The sequence below is a fragment of the Anabas testudineus genome, chromosome 18 (genome assembly GCF_900324465.2).
Source record: "Anabas testudineus chromosome 18, fAnaTes1.2, whole genome shotgun sequence".
Classification (NCBI taxonomy): domain Eukaryota; kingdom Metazoa; phylum Chordata; class Actinopteri; order Anabantiformes; family Anabantidae; genus Anabas; species Anabas testudineus.
Genome location: NC_046627.1, coordinates 23,916,718 through 23,939,651, shown reverse-complemented (window position 1 = coordinate 23,939,651; position 22,934 = coordinate 23,916,718). Strand labels below are relative to the sequence as shown.

General features: G+C 43.1%; 1 protein-coding gene across 1 annotated transcript in view; it reads right to left on the bottom strand.

Annotated features, from left to right (window-relative positions):
* The window catches only part of LOC113157549 (cytochrome P450 26B1), a 30,537-nt gene extending 9,679 nt beyond the window's left edge, over positions 1–20,858 (bottom strand). Inside the window, exons 1-2 of the mRNA XM_026353109.1 lie at positions 19,561–20,858; positions 4,810–5,034 (exon numbers count right to left, since the gene is read on the bottom strand). Coding sequence (XP_026208894.1) covers positions 4,810–5,034; positions 19,561–19,764 — 429 coding nt within the window. The 5' untranslated portion in view covers positions 19,765–20,858. The remainder of the gene's footprint in view (positions 1–4,809; positions 5,035–19,560) is intronic.
* Positions 20,859–22,934: the final 2,076 nt, after the last annotated feature.

Here is a 22,934-nt window from a genome sequence, read left to right as displayed (position 1 = left end):
ATTGTTCGGTACAACAGTCATTTTTTGCTGCACCACAAAAACGTGACTGTCTTCTGTAGCCTGCAGCGCAAAGACACAGGCTTAAAGACACACACACACACACACACACCACACTGATATAGTCACAGACGCACATGCCACATGCACACACAGACACGGCCGTCCTAATAACGTCCATATGTCTTAAATTATGTGAAAGTGCTGCGAGCTGCTGGTTCCACAGACATGTAAAGACTCCTTTATTCTTCTCTCTGCCTTCCTTTGCCTACGTTTCTCTCTCTCTCTCTCTCTCTCTCTGTCTTTCCTCCCACCTCTTCCCGTCTCTCTCTGCCTCTTCATCTGTCCTTTAAAAATACTTCTCTTTCTTTTCTTGTCTTTCACCGTGAACCACCAAAGGATTGCTTTGTTGTGAAGCTCAGGCACTTTAGATGTAAAGATCAGAACAGCCAGTGTCAGTGTCAAGTCAATGTTACAAATAGGCCACACGGAAGGCTAAATGACCCTATTTCAGCTTGTGAAGGATTAATGATGATGATACAGCCGCAATATGGTCAATCATATTATCTCTGTGCTTCTGTATTGCATTATCGATCACATTATTGCAAGTATTTCTATTTTCTGAGTTTTAAAGTTGTACTTTACAGGCATAATTTGTATGTTTTTCTATTTGAATTATTAAAAATAACCATCTGCTTTTACATTTCTTTAAATATACATCAGTAATTTGTTCATAGTATGTGTTTTTATTTCTGCAAATTTGACCTTTTACACTGAGAAAAGCAAGGATGGAAGAAACAGAAAGGGGCTTCAGCTCAGTTAGTATTGGCATTGCCCTCCACTGGTGATGAGCAGAAGCACATAAGACAGGCCCACCATCAAAGCTAAAGGAAAGCTGCAAGCAGCGAGCATCTTCTGGTGTGATGGGACTGGGTTCTTCAGCTGTGTTACATGAACCTATCATTTTATTTCAGTGTCAACATGAGGAATGTGCCAATCAAAGAAATAAGGAAAAGCAATGATAGTGGGAATGTCCTACATGTAAGAAAGGATAAAAAAGCATCAGGGTGAAGATGATGGCATTGAAAATCACCCCTTGGTTTGACTCTTTCTGCATGTCTTAGTCTTAGTTTTCTTCTTTCTAAATCTAGATTTAAGGATTGATGATTTCAAAAGCAGGGAAGTAAGGGGGAGGTAGATGTGGGGCCAAGAAAATAGGAAACACTATATGTCAGACAGGGGAAAATAAAGAACTGGCAGCTACTGTCAACATTAAGTGTGTTTGCATATGTGTGTTTGTTATTAAAAAAACTATTTTGCATTTTCGGAGTTGTGTCTGTCTTTCTGAGGCCATCACAGCATGTTTATCACAACACAAATACTGTGTGTCTGGCCATTGATGGTGTAACACGAAGTAGGGCTCACTGAACCACATATTGTGCACAGTGTTTACAGAAGACAACGCAAAACCACGGCATACTGGAGCAAGGTGTTGTTCATAAGATGTGTGAAAAGGCAACACGTGTGCTGTGATACTTCTACATCAGTAGACTACATCAGTGTTGTCCTACTACAGTAGGTTGTTATTGCAGGTTTAAACTTTTACCAGAAACATCAAATATTCAGTGAATTAATGAATTAATATTTAGTATTATTATTTTTTTTAGCTTAAACTGTAAACTAGAGATAAAGCTTAGGACAGGAGACCTGTTCAACAGAGATTCTAACAGGTCTGGAACTAAATGAAACCAAAACTATACCTACAAAGAACTGATATATGTTTTAATGCTCGTACACCTTATAGCACCTTTTATATAGTCTCAAAGGATGCATAGTAGTTGAAGGGTGTAAGATCTGATGTTCTGATACTTTACAGTCGATTTCTTTGACAGAAGTGAAGAAATCTGCCTTTAGAGATGAGAAATGTCTCATGTAGGCTGACTCAGAGCCTATAAAAGTTTTAACTCCCTTCTGTTGTAATGTATGCATTACAGTTCAGGGCAAAGTGCGCAAGAAGTGAACGGGTTGTGAATGTGAACCATCTCTAACTCTTAACTCCTCATCACGTAATAAAAGAGAGCAACTCTGTCTGTCTGCAGCAGAAATATGTCTGTTTGGTGTTGTTTTCAGTCTGGATTGACGTGCAAGTGCTGGCTGGCTCCATTTGGCTGTGTTTGGCCTGTAGTGGAAAACCAGGCCGCTGTGGCTCTTTGAGGGAGTTAGTTTCCTAGCTTAACACAAGGTTATATGGAAACTGGCTGGCTCTGCTGATCCACCAAAGGCTAATGTGCTGTGTGAAGGTTGGTTTTCCGTAAGAAAGCCACAAAGAGGGCACACGCACACACACACACACACAAACTCACACAGAGGAGCAGTTTTCGTCCAGTGGGTCAGAGAGTAAGCCAGTCAAGCATGTGCCTTCGTAGGCCTTTAAAACTGCCCAGCTGACCTCTGTGCCCTTTATACTATTCTGTTGTCATATTAGATCATACTATATTGTATCTAGATGAACCTTAAAGTATTATTATGATAGATAATAAATCAATGAGCCATTTATTAATATGAAAACACATTTAATTACTGTACTGGTCTGAATATAGGACAGTATGTTTTGTTTTCTTGGAGAGGACCAGGCAGTTAGGAGATGAAGACATCAGATATGTTTTAATGGAGAGTGTCTGTGTAACTGTGGCTTCTTTAGAGAGGGTTGCACTATGGACTGTCTCTACCCTTAACGTTACCCAACCCTTAACCTGTAGGAGTTTCTGACGGTTTTTCTAATCATGACACAAATTTAAACCCTAACGTCTTCACTGTAGAAATGCACCACGGACTAAATAACGCACCTGTCAAGCCGGCAAGAATGACCATGCCACCGACATAAACCACACAAATGTGTATTTTATTGGTATTATTTTATGTTTCACTTCTGTTTGAGAAAAGGATTTGATGATGGGTGCTTTCTTCTCCTTGGTATTTCAAGGAACGTTTGCCCATATGGACTAGTGTGAAAATTTGTTCTCTTGGTGTTGGAGTTAATCTTATATTTAGCTGAATGTGGTACTTGAAAATCTAGTTAAAGTGTGTAACTTGATCCTCTATCACTTGATCTCCGAAGGGAAACCTGTTTTCCTTTTGTCTTTCCCTTCGCTTCCTTCGCCAGGAAGTCGTGGTGGAGGTCGTGGGCCAAACAGCAGCAGGTAGCCGATTGCTCGTCGTGCTTAAAATATTCAACGAATGGTAACTTTACAGATCTGTGTATCTGGATGTTTAGGTTTAGAACGGGGGAGGTTCAAGTGCGTGTACACCAAAGCTTTCGTGTACTTGTGTGTGTGTGTGTGTGTGTGTGTGTGTGTGTGTGTCTTGGGCCCCCACAGAAAGCCCCTCTTTGTGCCATGTCAGAGGCAGCCTTCCTAATCAGGGGTCATTACATGAGGTTAGTGTGGGGGTCTCCTGGGAGAGGAGGGGGGATCAGAGCCCAGATTAGACCCAGCCGACCCCTCACCATCCCCAGGCATCGTGGCAACGAAACCTGATCCAGCCTCCACAACCCCTCACCCCCTCCATGGTGGATCCAGAGAGAAAATGAGACTGATTTACAGGAAAAAACACCAGACTCTGCCTCTTGTTCTTCTCATCCTCTGCGTGTGTTTACCCCTGACTTTGTATGTACGTGCAGCCACTGTGTGTGTTTGTGTGAGAGAGAGAAAGGTATGTGTTCTGGGGATAAGGGGATAATAGGAGGGAGGAGTAAGTGGCTGATTACCTGAAATGGCCCTGGCACAGAAGACAGAGAAAGAGGAAGCGAGAGGATGGAAGAGAGAGAGAGAGAAGAGAAAGAAGAGAGGAAGAAGAGAAAGTAGAAGGCGATAGTGTGCAGGCTGAAATGAAGCAGAGATATGAAACCCAGAAATCAGGTAATCAAGGGTGGGCGTTGCCGACTGGAACTAGTTGTTTTTTCTTCTCTCTCGGTGAAGACAAGTGGAGGAAAGTGATGCGAGGCTCATTCTCACGCTTCAGTAGCCAGAACGCTGCTGATAACGCTGGGAGGGTAGTTTTACACCGATCCCCTCTTTCTGCTTGTCTGTGTGTTCCCGTGCTTCTGACAAATGTGTTATAGCTGTTTCACCAACGAGTATAAATATGTATATATGAGTTTGTGCATGTATTTCTATCCTTATGAGTGTGTGCAGTAAGAGGATGTGTGTGTTTTTTGCCGCCCATGAGATCGGGTGTGGAGACACAAACTCTTCTCGTCTCTAGTTAAAGAACTTTTCCTAAATGGCAAACATGGCTGAGTCGTTACTCATAGAGCTGCGAGACAGATATTTAGTCTCTAAAACATGATTATGATATTATGCTCTCATTGCAGTGTTAGGAACAGCAGTGAGTTGGAAATTAATCTGCACAGAGGATTCTCACCAGGTCATTGTCCCCTATTCTTATTAAATATAATTAATCAAATGATAAAATAATCAAAATACAGTGCTGCTATTTATTTTATATATTCTGAAATGGCCAAGTACAGTTAAGAAAATGATCAAATATGAGGTTGTTTTGGTTCAAATTAGACTTGGTTTTATGTTTGTGTGTATATACACATTTATAACTTTGTCTATTTTGTGTATTTATGTTTTTCTCTATCTAGTTAGTGAATCATTGTCACTCAATAGTTCTGAATCTTTCCCCCACTGACACGTTTTAGTGTGTCTCACAAATGTAGGCTCACGTGTTTGGTGCCGTCAGCGTGGGCTCGTGTACGCAGTGTGTGCGTGTGTGTGTGTGTGTGTGTTTGTGTGTGTATTTGCTGACCTTCCTCCTCTTTCGGTGGATGTCTCCGATGCTGTTGGCCAGTGAGTTGGGTCCCAGCAGCGTCGAAGTGCTCTGAGGCCAATCCACCGTCACCAGTGTGTGTTCACCCATTAGCACCTTGCGAACGTTCTCGGCGCCCGTCACTCGGATCAAAGGACGACCCAGGAGATGAGTCTTGAACACGTTGCCGTACTTCTGTCTCCGCGATGCGTGGAAGCCCGAACCCTAGACAAAAGACGAGGCATGTATCGGTTAATCTCTACAGACTTTATTTAGATGTAGATCATTTACGTTTAGAATAATAGGAGCAAAAATCTGCTTTAAAGTTCAGAGAAAAAAAAAGTACTGCAAATAAAAGATTTATATTTCTGTAAGAAGTTAGGGAAACTTAAAACTTTGAAGACTAAGAAAAAAAATGTGTCTATTTTGAAGGATGCTTGGGTGGAGAGAGACTGTCGAGGAAATGATGAGGATTTCACTGGAAGGTGGAATTTCCCTCCACCAGTGGAAACCTTCGACAGAAGGTGTGAGAAGACACTATTTCGAGGAAATCCCCAAACACTCCACCCTGTTTTGCTGACATTAGAAAAACACTTTTCCTGTTCCCCGTGTTGACTGAGATTCTCATCACCTCCCTCTGTCTGTCATTTTTCATCTCTAGAGAACCACTTTTATACAACAACACTGGACAGAACAGAATTTCGTTATGTTGCAATTGAAAAGCTGATATATTAACAACGTGAACATGATACTATGAAATCACTTTCTTATGTTTTCAACACGCTGCTTTGTAAAGCGACCGGAGTTGTTGTCGTTCTCTTCGTTCTCTTCGTTCTCTCCATCAACATCACTAAGATCTCTGACATACTCCCAAATGATGCAGGTGTTAAATGGGAAAACAGACAGAAAACCGGCCACAACCTGTTATAAATATGCTCACTATTCATTAAAACCAGCTTTTACCATCTGACCTTCACGTCAGTTTTGATCCTCAACCCTAAAAGCACTCACTAAGTATTTTTCTCTCTGTGGTTTGGGGCCCAAACAGACAATTTACTGGTGACTCCACCATATGCAAAAAGTTACCAATGTTTCTTTCATCTGGAATCTTACAGAAAATTATCCACTGAAGGTATCAGACTGCTGATGTTTAAGAAGCCCACATAGATCAGGTTCATTCAATCAAACCATTTTAAGTTGCCTTCAGGAGTTCAGTCCTAATATCAACCACTGAATAGTTGAGGTTAAAGGTTCTCAAAACATTTTCAATTCAATTTCTCATCCACATGTACCACAATGCAGTTTATTTTATGTACATCCACTTTCGAGACCTGTGACTTAATATTATGTTAAACCAAGATTTTAAAGATTTTAACTACTACAAGTCCTAGTGTCAGTTTGCATAGAGTACTTATCCTTTCTCGGGGTATTTTTAAAATGGATTTTTAAAAACTTTATTTGGCAGGGCTAGTTAGAAGGCAGACAGGACATATGTTAGAAGAGAGACGGTATGACTTGCAGCAAAGGTCGTAACCATTCAGCTACCAAATGGGTAGTTGACATACAAGCCTTCAAAGGAGAAGACAGAGGACAAGAACCTAAATACATGTAATTTAGAGGAAGAAAGGTAGATAAACATCACAGTTGAATATTCAGACGATGCTAAAAGCACATCTTTGTCCCTTTTTCACATTGGGACCCACCAGAAGAAGCACAACCTGTTTTTGGGCCTGTGCCCCACAGGTTGAGCAGCCTGGCTTTCACTAAACCCCCAGAGGACCAGAGCTGGAGTCAGTTAGCGAGCTGACCTGGGTTCAGCTTTGACGCTGACCTCTAAACGGGTCCGGGTCATGGAAGAGCGAGAGGGAGCCGACCCCAGAACTGTAAATGGGCTGTTTGAGCGAAAAGAATATATATCAGCCCGAGGGCGGCTTACTGTGTTACACACACACACAAACACACCAGGTCTCACAGACAAACACACCATTCACACACACACATACAGTTAAGGACATATATATATGTATATGCTGTGGTCATGCATGTTCACACACACACACAAACACACACACACACACACACACACACACACACACACACACACACACAATCACTCTGAATTCATAAAATGTACTAAAAAACATGCAAAGCAAACAAACACGTGGAGGCCGAACTGCAAATTGCCGTGACAACACTAACTGGTTTGACCCCACTTTACTCATGGGGAAAGAGATATGTACACACACACACACACACACACACACACACACACAGACACACACACATATGGTAAAATATGCAAACATACCGTTGTTGGTTTCTAATGTAGAAAATAGCAAACGTTTTTTTTTTTTTTCTACCTTTTATTCTGTGGGAATTAACATTAAGAACTAGTTTGGTGTGTTTCTCTGTGTACATGTATGACACAGAAAGCGCTTAAGCATACGTGTGAATGCGCAATTGTTTGAAGAGGTCGTTTATTTCCTGTTTGAGACACACCTTCTGCAGCTGTAAGCTTTACACAAACTGTGTGTGTGTGTGTGTGTGTGTGTGTGTACATACACAAACAAAATCCCATAATGTCTCGCTGCTGCACCAATTTAACTTCAGAGTGTTTCTGTTCTACAGTGTAATTTGTGAGTCGGGTTCCTGCAGTGAAGACTTTTTACATTTAATACCATTAAATCTAAAACTGTTTCAGCTTTCCAACAACTGTTGAAAAACGTATTCATAGAAAACACTTAACTAACGTGTACTGTGTGTTAAAACAGTGGTTATTTTAAGCCTCATAGCCATAAAATACATCATCCAACTCCTTTCACAGGTCGAGTAGAACATCTTAACTAAATCTTTCTGTCTCTGTGATGATCCATACTGATGTTAAAGTAATCAAAAGTAACTTTACAGTAATTTGTCACTTCCTGTTGAACTAAATGACTTCTTCCTGTGTTTCTTCTTCTATTGTTTTTGTTTAATTATAGTAATAAAAACTTCAAATCAGAAGTAAAGGTTAATGCTCCACAACCTATCTATTTACTCAGCCTCCTAACCAATAGGAGTATTTAAATTATTTCTTAGTAATTTGTACGTTTGGGAACTTTTTAGTTGTAATTTCGACAAATACGTGAAGTGTGGCGGAGTATAGCAGACTGTAGCAGAGCATCGCAGAGCATCGCAGCAGAAGGGCTGGGCTGAGAACAGTGGATCGATTTTGACTCTAATTTTTTGAGGCTTTATTCACAAATTCAATTCCTGTCAAGCTTCGACCCACGGCAGACAGGTCCAATACAGCAAATCCTCAGTCTCACCTACTTTTCCACTCCTGGCAGTAGCCAGCTCATCTCTTTCTCCCCTTTTAGCGACAAACCTCACATCTCACGGTTTCTCTGTGTGAACTCGATCTAAATTGAGCACAGATGCCTCGGCCTCTTTGCAGCTCTGTTAGCTGTTTCATGTTGCTTTGAGAACTCTGATTGCCAGACTGCTTTTATAGATGAAAAATGCTGCTAATTACCATTCTGCCCAACACACCCTACCTTTGTAGCTCCCTTTATGGTTGTTCTTAAGCTACGTCAGATGTTAAGTCGACGAGTTGACATCAGGTTATCGACCATGTGTATTTTTACACGTTTATTTAGATTTTTTTATATATTTGTTTCGTTTTGCTCAAAACACATCCTGTCTTATAGCAGCATTGCTTTCTGGTCTTTGCCCTGTTCCTTCAACGATGCGTCGCTTCCAGTTGAACGTTGAAATGGCAACTCTAGCAAGCTTCGCTCTTTACGATGGATGTTTTAGATCATTGAAACAGTTTCTTACGTCAAATTTCACTGTAGTTACTGGAAATAGTCACCTTAATGTGGCCGGTTAGGACTGACTCCAGCTTTCTTTTTCTTTCTGTGTTGATGTGTCTGGGTACAAACTGTTGACCTGAACTGTTTTCACAGCTCCTGTACACTTCCTCTTTTTACTGTGGCATGCACACACACATAAACACACACACCAGGTCGCCGGCTGGCCTCTGGAGCCCTCGGGGTGTGTGTGTGTGTGTGTGTGTGCTTGTGTTAGAGTGGGGTTGTTTTCCAAGCTACATTTTGCTGCCACATGGATGTAGAGTGGTTTAGTATGTCTGCCTGGCAGGCCCGCTGACACACACCAACACAGTGTAATTCAAAGGGAGTTCCTCAGGCAGCCAGACAAGGCTCCCTTTCACACTCCAAGATGCAGCATCAGATTGGGCCGATTGTGTACTTTCTTTGCTGCGTGTATGTGTAGCTACGTGCATTATGTGAGTGCCTTCTCATATATTTTCACTTTCCTTTTCTCACTACTTTCTTTTCTCACAACACACACACACACACACACACACACAATTTTGGCAGAATGCTGAGAGTTTTCAAGTGTGTTGTTCCCTTTGAGAAAACGGAAAAAAAAAAAAAAGTGCATAAAACAAAAATAAGTTACACTGAAATAATCTGAGTTTGTGTGTGTGAGCCAGGGGTGTGGTTTGGATGACATTTAGCTTAAAAGGTAAGAAGTGTATACCCCCCCCTCCCCAAACACACACCCTCCATTCGTCTCCCTCCCAAATCTGGCAAAACACACACATACACACACAGAGCAAGCATGGAAAAGTTGTGATGTAATGACGCCACACTTCTCTTGCAGGAGAACACGTACATAACCACATACGGGATCAGAGCACACACACACACACACACACACACACACATGAAGTCGTAGACGCCGCGCAGAGATGCAGGCGTCGCAGCTTCACACTGACTGCACAGGCTGAAACACACTTTCCCTCCGAACTTCAGTTGAAGCTAAGGAGCCTTCAGTGTAAACACTCGCTTAGTTTCGCAAAAGCCCAGAAACCAAAATTGCTACCACAACATTATGGCGGATTTCACCACCGAGGTCACAGACAACAAACTCTGATGTGAGCTGAAAACCATAAAGAGGTTTCTCTTAATGATGGCGGGCATAAAGTTTTAAAGCTTTTTTTTTTTTTTCTCTCTTCTTGTGGACATGTTACTTAGCAACGAAGAAAAGTACAAGTTAACCGTGGAGGCTCCAAAACATGATGTGTGCATGTGTGTAGAGGGGAACACAGCTCGGTTTTTTCCAACACAGTGCCGTCAGGAGCTGCAAATGTGAATCATTTTGAACAAAGCCATAAGTCAAAGAGTTTAGGGTGAACTCAAGCTGTTTTTGTTGCGTAATTGTTAAACTGCACGTTCAAATGAATTGAGCAGTGGTTTGAGAATGCAGGTATTATAATTGGCTTTGATGCAGCATTTACTGTTCATCTAAGTGTTTAACTCCTCCGTCTTCACTTGCTATGTCGTAGTTTATTAAGCTAAATGATGATCCCAAAAAAAGTCCATGTTCCATCGTTGTTATATGTTAAATAACTCCTGTATATTGCTGTGTGGCACAAATGTGACTGTCAATAAGATGGTGTAATATTTCTATTTAAATCGACATCTTTGAAATGTTTCGTCAACGTGAAATCAGTTGAGCAAAATTTTTATTTTTGGATGTTTGCTTCTATACAAAATGTACGGAAGAGAAAATGACACCAGGCTGCTGACAAGCAACAAAGCCGAGATGTAAGTGAGCGACAAAATGGTTTCACGTCACATCCTAATTTCCACAAATTCTGCTACTGACTCCCATTGTTCTTCTTCTAACACACAAAGAAAGGCGCATTTCCTGAAATGAACTGAAATCGAAGTGAGTTTTCCTGAGCGCGTTAAACTGTCTGTTTTATCTCCCACTTTCCGTCTGTCTCACCCCAAACGCCCTGTTCCCTTTTAGTTAAAAATAACACCGGCGCCGGCACGTTGAGTACTGCGAATTTAAACTAGACCCCAAGGCATCATCAGGTATGAAATACGACGCAGAGCCGCAGGTTGAGATTTACTGACGGATCATAGTTGTTGTTAAAGGAAGGTTAGAATAAGATTAAAATCAAGGGTTACTTAAGGGTTAAAGGTTATGCACACACAACTGATTGGTAAGAACAGCGTTTAATAACGAACTGAGGAAATGTCCCTTAAGTACTGTATAATGCTTTCACCTTTGTGTCTGTCTGCACTCCGGACAGGGCCACGCTTGTATCCAGCGATGTCAGCTTCTACAGAGGTGCCTTTTATATTTTTTGAACAGAGATTTATCAGATATTTTACAAGAGCCTCAATAAAGGAGGGGAGAGAGGGAGGGTTTCGCTGAGGATTTTCCACACACTCCATCCAAACATTCAGCTTTCACTACGCATTCACATGCTTGTACACACTTTTTCGACGAGTGCCACCACAATCAGAGAATATCTCATAAAATCTCCCTGTCTCTCTTATGTTCTCTCTGTCTATGTACAAACACGCACACACACTTCTCTCTCACACACACTGGCCGAGCGCAGTTAGCTATGGAGCCGACCGTGCTAAAAATACCCAGTCTGTTCTGTTGGGGTTGGCCTGGGGGCGAACCTGGGCTCAGGCTTATAAATGTCCTCTTTGTAGCAGCAGTGGAAATGTCCAACAAATGACTCTTTTATTAGGGCAAGACAAAAAAACACAGCTAATTATGTTTACTCAGATCAACGCCGCGGCACACACACAGGCAAGCCGAGGGGACAGCGAGAGTGTGCGTAGAGGGGGGAGCAGTTATAAAAGAGAAATATTAGAGTGACACTTGGAGGGAGAAACAGACTGATGGGAAAACAGTAGCAGAAGATAAATGACAGCGCTTATGAATGCAACAAAGACTCAGAGTCATTCACTGGCTCTGATGAACATGTCCTGCTGCTAGTTTGGAAGACACACGTCTAAATCTGTCAACTTCCAGACAGAGAGTTGACACCACAAATGTTAAACTCAATTATAAACAGTGATCAGTGGAGTTTAGTTAAAAGCAAACATCTGTCACATAACCACAGCGAGTGACAGGTCGCCATTTGTTTTAAGGTCTAGGTGTAGTAGTTCGTTAAGTAGTTTCTAGGATGAAATGGCACAATTCCCGATCTAGCATGGTGACTTCCAAAACCAATATGAGAACTCGGCATTAAAAAAAGAAAACAGTGCCGTGAGTTTAAGAGCTAATGATGGAGGATTCTGAATAACACGAGCATGAAGAAATTGGGATTTGAATTGGAGTTTCCCTGTTTTATGTGAGTTTTTTTGTTATTTAGATGGTTTATCAGAGAGTCATCCTACAGTTTGGTTAGCATTGACGGGCATCTCACATCTTTAAGTCTTCTTCAAATTGTCGCAACCAGTAAATTTGCATCTGTGGTTAAATTTCAGTTTCACTCTTTTTTATTACAGTTTTGGAGGCATTGATGCTAAAAGTTATAACGCTGCTAACACTTTTGCAAAGATTTTTAAAGATGGAGAATCGAGTAAATGCAGCTTCACAACCATGGTTTTCTGCATGTTGGAAATGTAAAAATGTAAATAGTGTTTGGCACAATTCAAATGTATGTGAATACTGAGTTGAAATTCAGCTACTGGCTGAGAAAGCTGTAGACTACTGATAAGTGATGTTGTCTTTTTGCAGAGAGGGATACGTGAGCGACAGACATCAGCTGTTTGCTCATACGCAATTTTTAACAGAGAGTGATGATGAAATCATCATCGAGTCGTACTTCGGCAGCCTGGTGCGATGTTCCGTAGTGATAAGGAAGTAGCAGAAAATCAGCGCTAGAAAAAAAAACGTGCATATATTATAGAAAACTAAATCCAAACGAGGAAAAAACGTGTCCACGACGGACAGATGACTGCAGGACAACACAAAGATGGAGCCGAAAATTGTCAAGAAGCTGAATCTTGAGATTTAAACTAAAATAAAGGTTAAAAATGAAAAGTGAAAAAGCTAAAGTGGTGGCAGAGAATGAGAAGAGAGAGGAAACGAGGTCAAAGGCTGTGAGGGAATTCCTTCTTTCTTTTCAGCTGTCAATCATTCAGCCGGTGCCAGGAATACCAAGGAACCAGTGGGTGAGTTTTTGTATGTATGTGTGTGATTGTGTGTCTGAATGGTACGATAGGTCCTCGACTTGACAATGAACCCTGTCCCTTTGCGGTCACGCCACCACATCAGAGAGACAGAGGGAGCAGGAGAAAGGAATAAGAGGATAGGAGGAGAGGAAAGGAAGAAGGAAGGATAGAGGAGGGAAAGAGACGGTGGCGAGGACAAAAGAGAAAGAACAAGATAAAGGGAAGGAGAAAGTGTGAAAGAGGTGAGCGCCAAAAAGGGATCGAGAGAAAGCGAGCGCAGAGCGTGGCAGAGGAGGCGGAGAGATGGGAAGGCTGCTGGTTTTCAAAAGGGCGGATTAACAAAAAAGGGCTATGGATAGTTCAGCCAAAAAATAATGAGAATAGCGAGAGAGAGAGAGTGGGAGAGGGAGAGAGAGAGAGAGGGCTGGCCCCTGACCCGGGGACATTATAGAAAGGGAGATTATGGTTGTTCAAAACTCTCTAAGCACTCACCCCGGGACCCCAGCTAATACCCTGACACACACAGTCAGACACACACACACACACACACACACACACACACACACACACACACACACACACACATACTTCAACTACAAGCAAGTACATACACAAATCTATGTTTATGTGTAAATATATTCTATTTCTTTCTCTAATTTTCTCTATTTTATCTTACTAATCTGGATAAACGAATTACTTGCGCTAACAGCTATTGCCTGTGTCTTCAAAGCCTCGTGTATCTGAAACTACTGGAAACATGTCAGTGACATGTTGCTTCATTATGATGAACGTGGACAATGTTGTTTTTCAATTAACCCCATATGAACTGCCCTGCTGCTTTAAATACTTAAATACTCACTAAAGCACCGACTCGGTATTATTGCGCAGCTGAAAATAGTCCCAAACTATGGCAGTGTTTCCTCTAGTTTTGGTAAAAGTTGGTTAAAAGGACAGTGGTCACACGCTTTAGCGAATTGTGACTAAGCTCTTTAATGACGCCAAAATGACTAATTGGTTTTCGTAGAGATGTGTTGACAATTAGGAAAATAAAGCATAAAATTAGTCTTTCTGCGAGTACACATATACAACATTTATAACTTAGACAAATGTGACCCTTCTTTCACACACATACACACACTCATTGGCAGAGAGAGCTTAGCACTGGGCTCTATACTCGGCCAAGGACAAGAGTGTTAGAGGAGGGAGCAGTGTGGTCTCGGGGTGAAAGAAGGGGCAAGGGAGACCGCTGCCAGTACGTCCTGCTAATCAGAACAAGAAGAGGAGGTAGGATGGATGGATGGAGAAGACAGGAAAAGGAAAACAGGGAAATGTAAAATGATAAATGTGGAGTGATGCTTTTACCGGAGGAAAGGTTTCGATTTATGCATTCTTCCTGTTGTGATCAAGTTACCGTCCATGCATCCGAAAGTTTCTACCAGTATTGTTTGTGAGTGGAGAAAGATGAGAAACATGTAAGAGAAAAAAAACATGCAGGGAAGTGGAGTGGTTGAGTAAAAGCGAAGGAGGAGACACTGGAGAACCACCAGTGTAATGATGGAAACGATGCGAGCATAGAGGACTAGAATTAAAGACCGATAACGCTTAAACTCAGTGAAGGAAATTTAAAAGCAGGACTTTTAATGTAGAGACACTTACTTCCACGAACAAGAATAATGGAAACGGGCCTTATAATTCAATATATAAACCAAAAAATGTTTCAAAACGTGACTAAAACCAGGAGCGATGATCAGCAAAGATGGAGAGAAGGTTGAAAAAATGTTAGCGGGGTCGGAGAAGAAGAGTCCTCTGAGGTTTGACGGTCCTGCCTTGAATGTTAACACCGTCGTAGCGCACACAAATAAAAATGCTGCCCCCTGTGCCCGCTCGGTGAACTAGGTATCGCTCACCCCACAAAAACACACCCTCCCGTTTGCCAGCATCCTGCCACTCTTCACAGTACAGAGCAGAAGAATAAGAAGGTTAATCAGTCAACAGTGGACGCTCACACACTTTACTGCAGCTATGAGCTACATCTCTGTACGCTGTGTGTGCGTCTGCTGCAGGCTATATGACTGAGTGTGTCTATAATCAAAGTCTTTCCATTTACTGTGTGTGTGTGTGTGTGTGTGTGTGTGTGTGTACCTCAGCACTGTGTAACCGCAGCTATGCAGCACACAGTGAGCTGGACCGCAGTAATGGAACCTACTATAGATGAAGCCACGAGGCATCACAATCCCTGCTCTGTCTGAGCTTGTTAAAGGCACAATCCACCTAAAAACAAAGATCTTAGGTTTGCTGTAAACCTGAGGGGCTCTGAGACACCCAACTTTAAAATCCTGCATAATACAGGGATGGATTTGAACCACAGTTTGATCATGATGAGTGATTTTTAAGATGGTACATGTGCTTACTTTAGACTAGTCCACAGCACAACAGTGTTGGAGACCATAAAAGTTCCCAAACTGCTGTGGACAGTACACACATATCTGTGTTTACATCTATGAATTCCGCCTAAAATAAAAAGGGGGAATCCAATGCTCAAATATCTGCAAATGTGCTTTCAGAAAAACCAAAGTGAGCAGGACAGGTGTAGATGAAGAAGACGGAGAGATAGAGTGAGAGAGAGCTGTCATCACTATGTGGGATGAGAGAGTGTTTGGTCTGCGAGACCGTTAATACTCTGCCCACCGTCATTTGCACTTCATCACTGCCAAACAGACAAGGAGACTAGCTGGCAGGCAGGAGGACAACGCATTAGTGGGTGCAGTCTGAATGCATGTGTGTGTGAGATGAATGTGACTCATTACTAAAACCAAGAAACAATCACTGATAACACTCTGCATAAATATCCAATGTACGTAGAGACATTGTCTCTGGTTAAACAGTCTCGGTCTCTGTGCCGTGTGTTCATTTCCTTTAGTCTGACCCAGATTTAGTTCAGCCTGTCTGCACTGTATGTGTGTGTGTGTGTGTGTGTGTGTGTACTTGTGAGGTACCGGGACCAGACCAGGAGAAACTGTATCCAAAAGAACAGATAGGTTTCCCTTGTTGACTGGGAACAGCATCAAGGGGCGTCTGAGTCTGTGTGTTAATATCTGTCCTGTCAAACAAGGAAATTCTGTGCTGTAGCAGCCCCGACTGGCAGACGAGCAAAGTTTTCAGAAGTCTGGAGAACTCCATTTCCCAGAAATCTCAGGCTGCCATATTGGTAATTTAAAAGTTTCTAAATTTAAAATGCAGCTATGAAATAAACTTGACAATCACGTCTGGGAATTCTGCACATCGATGACTCCGAGTGGCAGTGGGAGGTGACGGTGGGACTCTTTCAGGTCAACAAATCTTCACAGATGTTTATTTGAATGCAGATGATACAGAGAAGGAACTCCACATTAAATCATGGTTCAACTGCAGGATTTGTGAACAAGAGCAGTTTTGGAAACGAACCCAAAAAGTATCCGTATTTAATTTAACGCAATGTGACTGAAACAGAGGAAAAATGTAAACTAACTGAACAACGCTACAGTTTTAAACAGTCAGACACAGGAATATACACTGTCATCCAGCATTAGTGTTTCTGTCCATTAACCACATTCTGAATGTACGTATCAACATGGCGTATTTACAGTGCATGCAGACAATCATAATCTGTGTCTACATATGTGTATATTGGTGTATGTGCAGTAAGTATGTGGGTAGAACTACTGTGGGTTAAAGTAATGTAGGTGCGTACAAAAACCTGCACCATGTAGGTAGTGATTCCATGCATGTGTGTGTTTCCCTGCTCAGCTGCGCTCCTGCTTGGCACCATTTCTTCTGAAAACTCAGGCTTCTAATGAGAGCAGACAGGTCTTTGGCAGAGTGACCATAAAACTATTTCGAACTGCAGATTGCTTTAAAATGGATCCGTCACAAAAATGTGCTACTGCTGCTGCTGCTGCCGTGTGCGTTGAGGTAAAAATACGCTGCGTGTACATATATATATATATATATATATATATATATATATATATATATATATATATATATATACATACCTTTAGACAGAACAGTGTGTTTATGTAGAAAATCTGGCGGAGGCATTGCGGGGGGAGAAAGCAAAGAGAGAGTGAAGGAAAGCGAAAGAGAACGTGAGTAAAGAAAAAGAAAATAATGAAACGTGAACAAGATGCAGGCAAAAAAAGTCACTTTGGCAGTTCCTCGTAAATCTGAACCAGAGTAATTCGATGCAACTATGACTGCCTCAGGACATGTTCCTACATAGCTACGTCTCGTTCACACATAGAAACATACACTCTGCAACCCACAAACCCCCCGTGTGGAGATATTATAGTTTCATAATAATAATGTATCAATGGTTGTTCGCTGTGCTTAGCTTGAGGAGAGTTACTATTTTATCATTACAGTCCGCAGCGCCCCGCGGCTTTATTAGGCACCAGAGTTTAATTTCAATGTTTGAACCTCTCACCGCTCTCGTAGCGTTGTTCTCGGCAGCAGGCAGCTGTACACTAGATTCTGCAGCTGAAGAGCCAGTCATTTTCCTCAGCAGTTGGTAGTGACCAAAAACGGAGCTAAAAGGCAGCGAGTGACCTCTGGACTTCTGCATTCGTTAATTCCCTATGAATGGTATTGTTGCTGTTTATGTGTTGCTAACTGTTTGCTAACATGTCAGCCATATAAAGTAAAAAAGTCATATGTCTGGTTGTGTTCATAGTGAGCTTTCACTGCCCCCAAGTGGCCAAAAAAAACAGAGATTGCAGCTTTAACAATTAAACACACAAACCACAGAAAAGCTGCTTTTCACTCATCATTAAAATGTCAGGTACAGCTCATCTCATGCACATGAATCCACCAACCTGGCTGTTTTCTGGAGAGGGGACAGTCATCGTTTGCAGAAAATATGGAAAGAAACGAGACTCGATTGTAAGATTTGCTGCTAGTCCACACTGACAACTTGATTTGAGATGTTAGCGCTTGGTGTGTTCATTTGCCTTTCCCCAGCTTCCTCCGAGAGACAACTCGCCTGCGAGCACCTCTGACATGTCGTCTCCTTGAGTAATCAGGCAGCAGACTAGTAGCAGAGACATAAAACAGCATCTGGGCAGGAGGGTTCCTCCAGTTCTTCATGTCTGCTGGCTTTCCCACAGATGATTAGGCTGCAGCCCAGCATCTCTGTCTCGCTACATTTCTTTCTCATACACCAGTTTTTGAGACCACATTAACTTGTTGACATAAACTTTAAGATTGGGTCAAGACCTCATCCCAGTGTGGCCAGTGGAAGAAGCACAGAGCCAGCAGACACTCTTCTCACTTTGCAGAGTTTTTCTATGCTTGTGGGGACATTTGGTCCTCATAAGTACAGAGCCGCTGCCTGTGCGCGCGGCTGACGTGCCTCCAGCCCCTGCTTTCCCCCTTTAACCCCTTTTGCTTTTCATTTTGAAGTTTTTCTCTTTCTCTCCGCTCTGCTCCCTCTCTCTTTGCCCCCCCCCTCCCAACTAAACTCCTCTATCAGCTGCTCCTGGTAGCTTCTGTTCAGTAGCGACACTTGCATTCAGCTTGGTCTGAACCTAAAGTACAACCAGCACTTGATAGAAGTCAGGTCGCAGGTTTTGAAGCAAACGGAGGGAAAAACCTCACCAATAAATAAGAACTATCTCTTTAAAAGTTCCCCTGAGTGCTTTAATCACATCTACCCATGCATGCCTCATGATATTCCATTTTTCCGACACTGCGCGCCGTCTGTCAGTCAATACGCTTGAGGCGGAATCTTGGTTACTGAGTGATTTCTGAAACATGCAGCACGCTGGGAACTTTTGGATGCAGCCAAAACACAGGGGAGTCCACAGGGAAGCGGAGCTGCAGCGTCTGGAATCACCAGCAAGGAGGAGAGAGTGGGGAGCTGTGCACTTTACACTCACCTCAACCCTTTTACCAACAGAAGTGCCTCTCCTGCCCTCCTCCTCATTCTGACTCTCTATAGAAACGTTCCCAAATGTATTCATGTCACTTTGGAACATGTTCAACTACTAATGTGAACATTAGTAATGAAATTCTGTTTTATTCTATATTTAATTCAGGGACAATCACTAATTGCCGCCGGATCAGATATGACAGATAGCCTATCAGCCTGACTGCAGCTCGACCCCGCGGCGCAGGGAAAGTCTCGCCGCGGTTGGCTGACCCGACGCGCTCCCGTCTGAGACAATAAAAACTGATCTGATCGCGGGATGGAGCCACAGTGAGAGAGTCGATGAGAGATTGCAGGGCTATAAACTAATCAAAAGTGAAATTAAAGTCTTTGATGGTCCCGTGCGTGCGTGCATGTGTGTGTGTGCGTGGGGAGCCAGAGGCAGCGGTGCGAGGGCTGGAGTCGCTCTGTGTGCATCACAGGCGCGCAGGCTGAGGATGAAGCAGCCCAAAACGTATCTGAAGCCACTGCGCGTTCGGGATGTTGAACTAAAACAGACTCAGCGGTGCCGTGATGTTGCAGACATGAAATAACACCCAGTAAAAAGCCAGTGAAGCGCGTTAAAGTGTGATGAATGAGCTCAAACCGCGAAATGCAAAAAAAAAAAAAAAATGGGAAGAGAAGTTTTTAAAAAGCAGTTTTTTTTTAAAGTGCAGTAACTGATAACACTGATTTCATCATGCACGGATAAAGTCTCACTCTGCAGACACCGGGACCCGCGCTGACCCAGACAACGAGTCGCGCTCCACCACCAAGCCCCCCTCCCAGCCCCGAGGGCGCTCTTACCTGCAGGAGCCAGTGGCACGTCTCGCCAATGAAGGGGAAGCCCATGGATCCTTTGGGCATGGGCAGTTTGCAGTTTTTATCCCGCGTGGCCGTCCATCTGAGCTGCCACAGCTGCTGGGATACGGCGAGGAGCAGGGCCATGGACACCAGGCAGGCGGCCAGGGTGGCCAGAGCCGAGACGAGGTCGAAACTGTCGAACAGCATGGTGATGGAGAGCCCGGCGGTCTCTCTGGACAACTTTCAGAAATCTGCTCAAAGTTGCGATGTTAACTTTAAAGTGACAAAAAAAATAGCTGTTGGTCCCTGAAGCGATTTAAAAGTCGTTTTTTGTTTTTTCAGAGTATTATTATTTTGCGTAAAAGCGCAGCGCTCTTTTACGCACTGCCTGGAAATGACAAGAGGCTGCCGTTTTCAGAATGAATGAACTATGTGAAGTGCGATGTTTTTTCGTTCAGACACACTGGATCTCTATCTGTGAAAAGTCACCAAGTGGTTTTCTGTGCGTAAAAAGTTCACCAAAAAAGTTGTTGGCTGAGCGGAGGAGATGCTGCAGGTGAGCTGCGCTGCCAGACTCCCCGTGTCTTCAGTATCACACCTCGCCTCTTAAACTGTAAAAAGAAAATCATTAAAACTCACTTTGTTCTAATGATTTAAACACTTAGAACAAGAATCACACTCTCCTGATTTTTGAAATCTCATTTTGGTCTCGTTTGTGGATCAGTGGCTTAAAATAAAGTTTGGGGGAAAAAATGTCTGAAACTTGATGGCAAGTAAAAGTCTCAAGGTGACACGTTTATGTCAAAAGCTGGGACACCGTGGGACACGTGGAAAAAGTGAAGCCGAGCCCTGGAACTAACAAGGGCTTTACTTTACTTTTTGAAAACTTCTCCAGGGATGGAAAGTTTTAGTTTTGGGGATGTGAGATGAACAAAAAACTCTTCCAGAAAGCGCGTTTCTCTTAAGTCACCCCCCAAAAAAAAAATCCTAAAAAGCCTCTTTGCAAAGGTTTTAATCTCTCTGGAGGAAGATAAAGTCAAGTGAAGACTTTTAAGATCCGTGAACGTGCAGGATTGAAAAGGTGCGCGGGAGATGCTCGGGAGCCACCGTCCTCCTTCTCCTTCTCTCACTTTCTGTCGTCCACTCTCTTCTCTGTGTACCTTTCTGTTTCTCAGAGCGCTCCTCTCTCTCTCTCTCTCTCTCTCTCTCTCTCTCTCTCTCTGTTTGCTGGCTGTCTATACAAGTCACCCTCAGTATGTGTGTGTGCGCGGCTGCGTGCGTAAAGAGTGTGTGTGCGCGTCAAGCCAGAGGCACCAATGAGTGTTTATATAGTGCGGTGGCAACTGGAAGGCGAATAGGCGGCCAAGGGCTCCCGTCGCCCCCCTCCAACCCCACCTCACTCCAGCGATGGCAAGAGAGGCAGAGAGACTCCCCTCCCCTCTTCCCTCCTCCTCCTCCTCCCTCCTTCCATACCTCCCCTCTGCCCCACCTCGTTGGGCTCCTGGAGGACCCCCCCCTCCCCTCCCCCCCCGCCGCCCCCCTTCTCTCCTCCTCTTGCTCTCCCTTTCCCCTCCCACCCTCCCTCCTCTCAGAAGAAGGGGTGGTGTAAAGTGAGCGGCAAGCGGCGCAAGAGCACAGGAGGCTTGGAGCGTGCTGGAGCTGGCAGAGTGCCAGTGAGAGAGAGAGAGAGAGAGAGAGAGAGAGAGAGAGAGAGAGAGAGAAGCAGGGCATGCAGTCACTTTTATGACTTGTGTCTCCGTGCAGGACGTGCGCACTCTTGAACTAATCACCTGCATATTAAAACAGCGCCGGGCGCACACTGGAATTGATGTAACCTCATTTTTTACCGCCTAGTAGACGCATCAGACTCCAAATCAGTAACAGCTTCAACTGCAGTTATTCAAAAAAAGTAAGTCCGAACCAAAAAAAAAAAAACACTTCACTGGTCATTGGTTCACTTCAACGTGCGCTTTTACGCACGAAATGTGGTGCGTAAAAGCGCACCGAATTTGCAGTACACTCATCATTTCCACTTCTGTATCTTCATGTTCCCGTTGAATCATGGGATATGAACTTTGGACCTCGGACCAATTTGCATCATTTTTTTTCCAATATGATTCTGTGCCACACAACTAAATCTTCAAGTGTCTTTATTGGCCATTTAATTTACAGATTATCACTTTATCCCCTCAGATTGAACTCTGAAGTAGTTTAAGGGTCTTAGTCAAGGACATTTCAACAGAAAGAGACACGAGAGCCCTGCACTCTCTTTCTTTAACTTTCCACTCATTTTTCTGAAGAAATTTTCTCTATACTGACAAAAAGGTTTAAGAGGACCTCCTTTCCTTCACTTTTCTGGTCTTTCTTCTCTTTTTCCTTTTGTCTTTTCTTTCTTTCCTGTCAGTCTGTTTCTTCTTTCATTGATATTCTTAAACTGTTTTTTTCAGACTTTTTAAAATCCCTGAAGATATTTCCTTGTTAGAGACTTCACATCGCCCCATCATCCTCCTCTGGCTGTTTCCCATCATCCTCCCCTGTGCCATTTCTCATGAACAAAACTAGCTTAGGCTCTGGTGACTGACGAACTGAACCGATTCACTTGAGTGTCCGGTAACCAAGAGGTCACAGATAAAATTCCAGCTTCGTCTGTTTTCGGACAGCAATGATGGGGCAGTTCTCAGCAAACTGCTGCACCACCTCCATTACAGAGAAAATGACTGGCTTCAATTAGGTCCTCTGACTGTGATCAGCTGTTACATAACAGAGGAACAGACTGGTGGAGTCTCTGACCCCAGCTGCAGCACACTCCACACCCCAAGGGTCATTCATACAGTAATGGCTCATCACGTCTGAGTGGAAAAATATATATATTTAAATTTCTGTCCCTTGAGTTTCTCTATTTTTCCATTTCTATCTCTCCATCTGTCACTTAACCTCCAATGCTGCTGCTTTCTTAACTTGATCTACATGTTTAATGTGTGCAACAGCTTTTCCCCTTCCTCTCAGTATCTTCTGATCACACCTCATCTCCCCCTTCTCTTTACCATTTTATTCTTCTTCCATATCTTTTATTCTCTTGTTCACCACAGGGCAAAGAACCAACAGGGTCATTTTTTGGGGGATAATTTACTGAAGAAAACAAAAAACAGCACCTTCCCTCTCTTTCTCTCTCCTTTTCAGCATCTCACACTCTTTCTCAGACAACAGCCCAATGCTGCCGCCTAGCGGGGGAGAAGGACATGACAGCTGGTCAGAAGGACGGGAGGAAAGAGATAAAACGACAGGAAGAGAGACAGCATAGAGTTGTGTTTTGATTGTGCACTGATAAGCATATCACATAGCACACACACACACACACACACACACACACACACAGA